The sequence below is a fragment of the Akebia trifoliata genome, chromosome 5 (genome assembly GCF_017979445.1).
Source record: "Akebia trifoliata isolate Shusen 1 chromosome 5, ASM1797944v1, whole genome shotgun sequence".
Taxonomy (NCBI): Eukaryota; Viridiplantae; Streptophyta; class Magnoliopsida; order Ranunculales; family Lardizabalaceae; genus Akebia; species Akebia trifoliata.
This window is the reverse complement of record NC_141379.1, coordinates 23,469,546-23,472,719: the sequence shown is the minus strand read 5'-3', so window position 1 is coordinate 23,472,719 and position 3,174 is coordinate 23,469,546. Positions and strand designations below refer to the sequence as shown.

The 3,174-nt window shown below is 44.3% G+C and overlaps 1 protein-coding gene across 1 annotated transcript; it reads right to left on the bottom strand.

Annotated features, from left to right (window-relative positions):
* Window positions 1-2,580, bottom strand: LOC147401680 (uncharacterized). Its single transcript, XM_086444430.1, has 4 exons — window positions 1,815-2,580; window positions 955-1,202; window positions 609-801; window positions 1-407 (listed from the first exon to the last, which is right to left on the bottom strand). Exons 1-4 carry the CDS (start codon window positions 2,578-2,580, stop codon window positions 1-3), a joined length of 1,614 nt encoding a protein of 537 aa, XP_086300556.1.
* Between the last annotated feature and the right edge of the window lie 594 nt (window positions 2,581-3,174).

Here is a 3,174-nt window from a genome sequence, read left to right as displayed (position 1 = left end):
CTAGCGACATCCTACAGCTTTCCTTCCAGGCGGGAGAGGAACAAGTTCCCAAGTTCGAGTCTTTTCAAGAGTATTCAACTCTTCAATCATACCTGGTCGCCACTCAAAATGGGCAATAGCATCTGCAACAGTTGTTGGAAGAGAAACAACGGAAACAGAGGCAAGAAAACTCCAATAGGAAGGTGGGAGTGCAGAATCAGATACATGATTAGAAATAGGATAAGTACAAGTGCACTTACCCTTACGAGTGGCAATAGGATGATCATCACAAGGAACAGAAGGAGGCGGATCTAAAGGCAAGGAGGCGAGCTGGTCTGTCATAGAAGTGATGGTAGGATCACGTAGACGCCGAGAGTAAACCTGCAGAGGAGGGGATGACGAACTGACAGGGGGTGGAGAGGGAGGAACTGGGAAAGGAAGAGGAAAAGAAATAGGGAGGGGATCATCTGGGGAGTCTAAGGGAAACTACTCAGATTGAGTGCCAACGGACCCATTATAATATGGGGTATGCTCAAAGAAGAAAACATCCCGAGAAATGAAACGCCGTCGAGAAGGAGGATGGTAACAACGATATCCTTTCTGAGTAGAGGAATAACTCAAAAATATACATTTTACGGCCTTATGATCAAGTTTGGTACGAGTTTGGTCAAGAATTTGAACAAAGCAGTCACACCCAAACACACGCGGAGGAAGTGGAAACACAGGACTACCCGGATAGAGGCGAGAACATGGCGTGGCAAACTGAAGAACCCAGGAAGGGGTCCGATTAATAAGATAGACAACAGTAAGCACTGCATCGGCCTAATAGGATTGAAGTACATTCATGCCAATAGAGAGGGCACGGGCTAACTCTAGAATATGGCGGTTTTTTCTTTCTGAGCGACCATTCTGCTGAGGAGTCTTAACATTGGACATTTGATGCTCAATGCCAGACTCTAAACAAAGTTTCAAGACCTCACTATAGGTGTACTCTGTACCATGATCAGAATGGAAGGTCTTGACGGTACGACCAAATTGGGTATGAACCATAGCAAGAAATTGCTTAAAAATCCCAAAAACGTCACTCTTGTTTTTTATAAGATAGACCCAAGTGGTACGACTGTGGTCATCAATGAACAAGACAAAATATCGAAAACCAAGAGTTGATGTGACAGGGGAAGGACCCCACACATCCGAATGGATTAGGTCAAACATAGCAGGGGCTGTAGTATTCATACTAATAGGATAAGAGGAACGCACATGTTTAGCTAATTGACAAGTTTCACAAGAAAAATCAAGCAAATTGTTGTTATTAAATAAAACAGGGAACATGTGTTTCAAATATCCAAAAGAAATATGGTCTAAACGTAAGTGCCAACGCATTACAAGAGCCTTATTAGACTGACTACTACTACTAATTTGGGAAACCGAATGGGTGCTAGGTAAATTGGCTACATCCAAGAGATACAGTCCATTCACTTCATGTCCAGTGCCAATCGTCCTCTTCGACTCTAGATCCTGAAAAACACAATGAGAGGGATAAAAAATTACACTGCAATTCAAATTTTTTGTAATGCTACTAACAGATATAAGATTAGTAGTGAGTTGAGGAACATGCAGTGTGTTGGTTAAAAATAAAAAAGATGTAACAGGAAAATGACCTTGACCAGCTATAGAAGACAAAGAACCATCAGCCAGGCGAACCTTGCGATGACCAGAACAAGTATTATAGGATTTGAATAGGGAGGATGTACCATTCATGTTATCGGAGGCACCAGAATCAATGATCCAAGGTGAAGAAGTGGTGGAAACACTGTGTGCAGATGCAAAAGTACCTGAGTGAGCGAAAGTAGAGACTGGCTGAGATAAAGCCTCCATCTGATTAAAGAATTTCCTAAACTTGTCAAGCTCGGCTTGGGATAGTGATACCGAATCCGAAGAGGAAGTAGTAGCTGAAGGAGGTGCTAAATCAGTAGTTGGCTGAGAGGCTACATGAGCTGAAGATCGTTGAGACTGTTGACGTTGCTGATTAGGACGACCATGAAGTGCATAACAACGAGCCTTCACGTGACCCAACTTTCCACAATGATCACACTTATTTCGCTGACGGGTAGGCAGAGACCCACTAGGAGGCTGTGGAGAAGGTAGGTGAGCAAGCATAGCTGAGTGGTCGCCTAAAGATTGAGGTAGGACAGCGGTGCGACGACTCTCATCAGCCAAGACATAGGAATACGCAGTTTGTAGGGATGGAAAGGGATCCATACCTAATAAGTGAACTCTCGCATACTCAAACTCATCCCGGAGCTCGACTAGAAATTGAAAGACTCGATTCTTATCAAGAATCGACGCATATAATGCCTCATCACCGTAGTCCTTCCAAGCATAAGATGAGGAGTAGAAGGTCAACTCTTCCCATCGAGCACGGAGCTGAGATATATAGGAAGTAACTGAAGAGTCACCTTGCGAAAGACGGGAAATCTCACGCTCCAGGTTAAAGATCTGGACATTGTTTTGACGTTGCGAGTAGATATTCTTTGCAGAATTCCATATCTGTTTAGCTGTCTTGAAGAACATAAACCCAGTCGCAATGTGTGGTTGCATAGATGTAACTAGCAAAGAACGGACTATAGAGTCATTAGCTAGTGTCTGTTGGTATCGGTTGCTTCTCCGCCCCTGTGAGGTAGCCGATCTTCCCTTTTCCACCAATAAACATTTCAACCGATCGAGCCCAAAGAAGATAATTAGGACCATCTAATTTCACGGTGGTAATTTGGATGCCTGGAAAGTCGGTTGTATGAGAGGGAGGACCTCCCAATCCATCACTATTATTGGTGATCGAGGAAGAAGATGTCTCGGAGGCCATCAAGAGAATTTATGTGGTTTGGGTTGAAGTGTTGCTGTAACCTTCAACTGTAGCCTTCAACCAGTAAGGTTGCTGTGATCACAGCCTTCCAACTACACTTCTGCAGTGATCATAGGCCTCGCAGCCACCAAAAAAATAGAGTCTGGAGTGTCGTAACCTCTAGATAACTAGACTGCTAACCTAACTGCAACTCTGCAGTGATCGTAACTACCCAAACTGCACTTCTGCAGTGGTCTCGAGCCTCAACTGCACCCCTACAGGGACCGTAGCCACCCAATCTCTCGTCTGCAATGGTCGCAAGTCCCAACTGCACCTCTGTAGTTGTCGTGGAA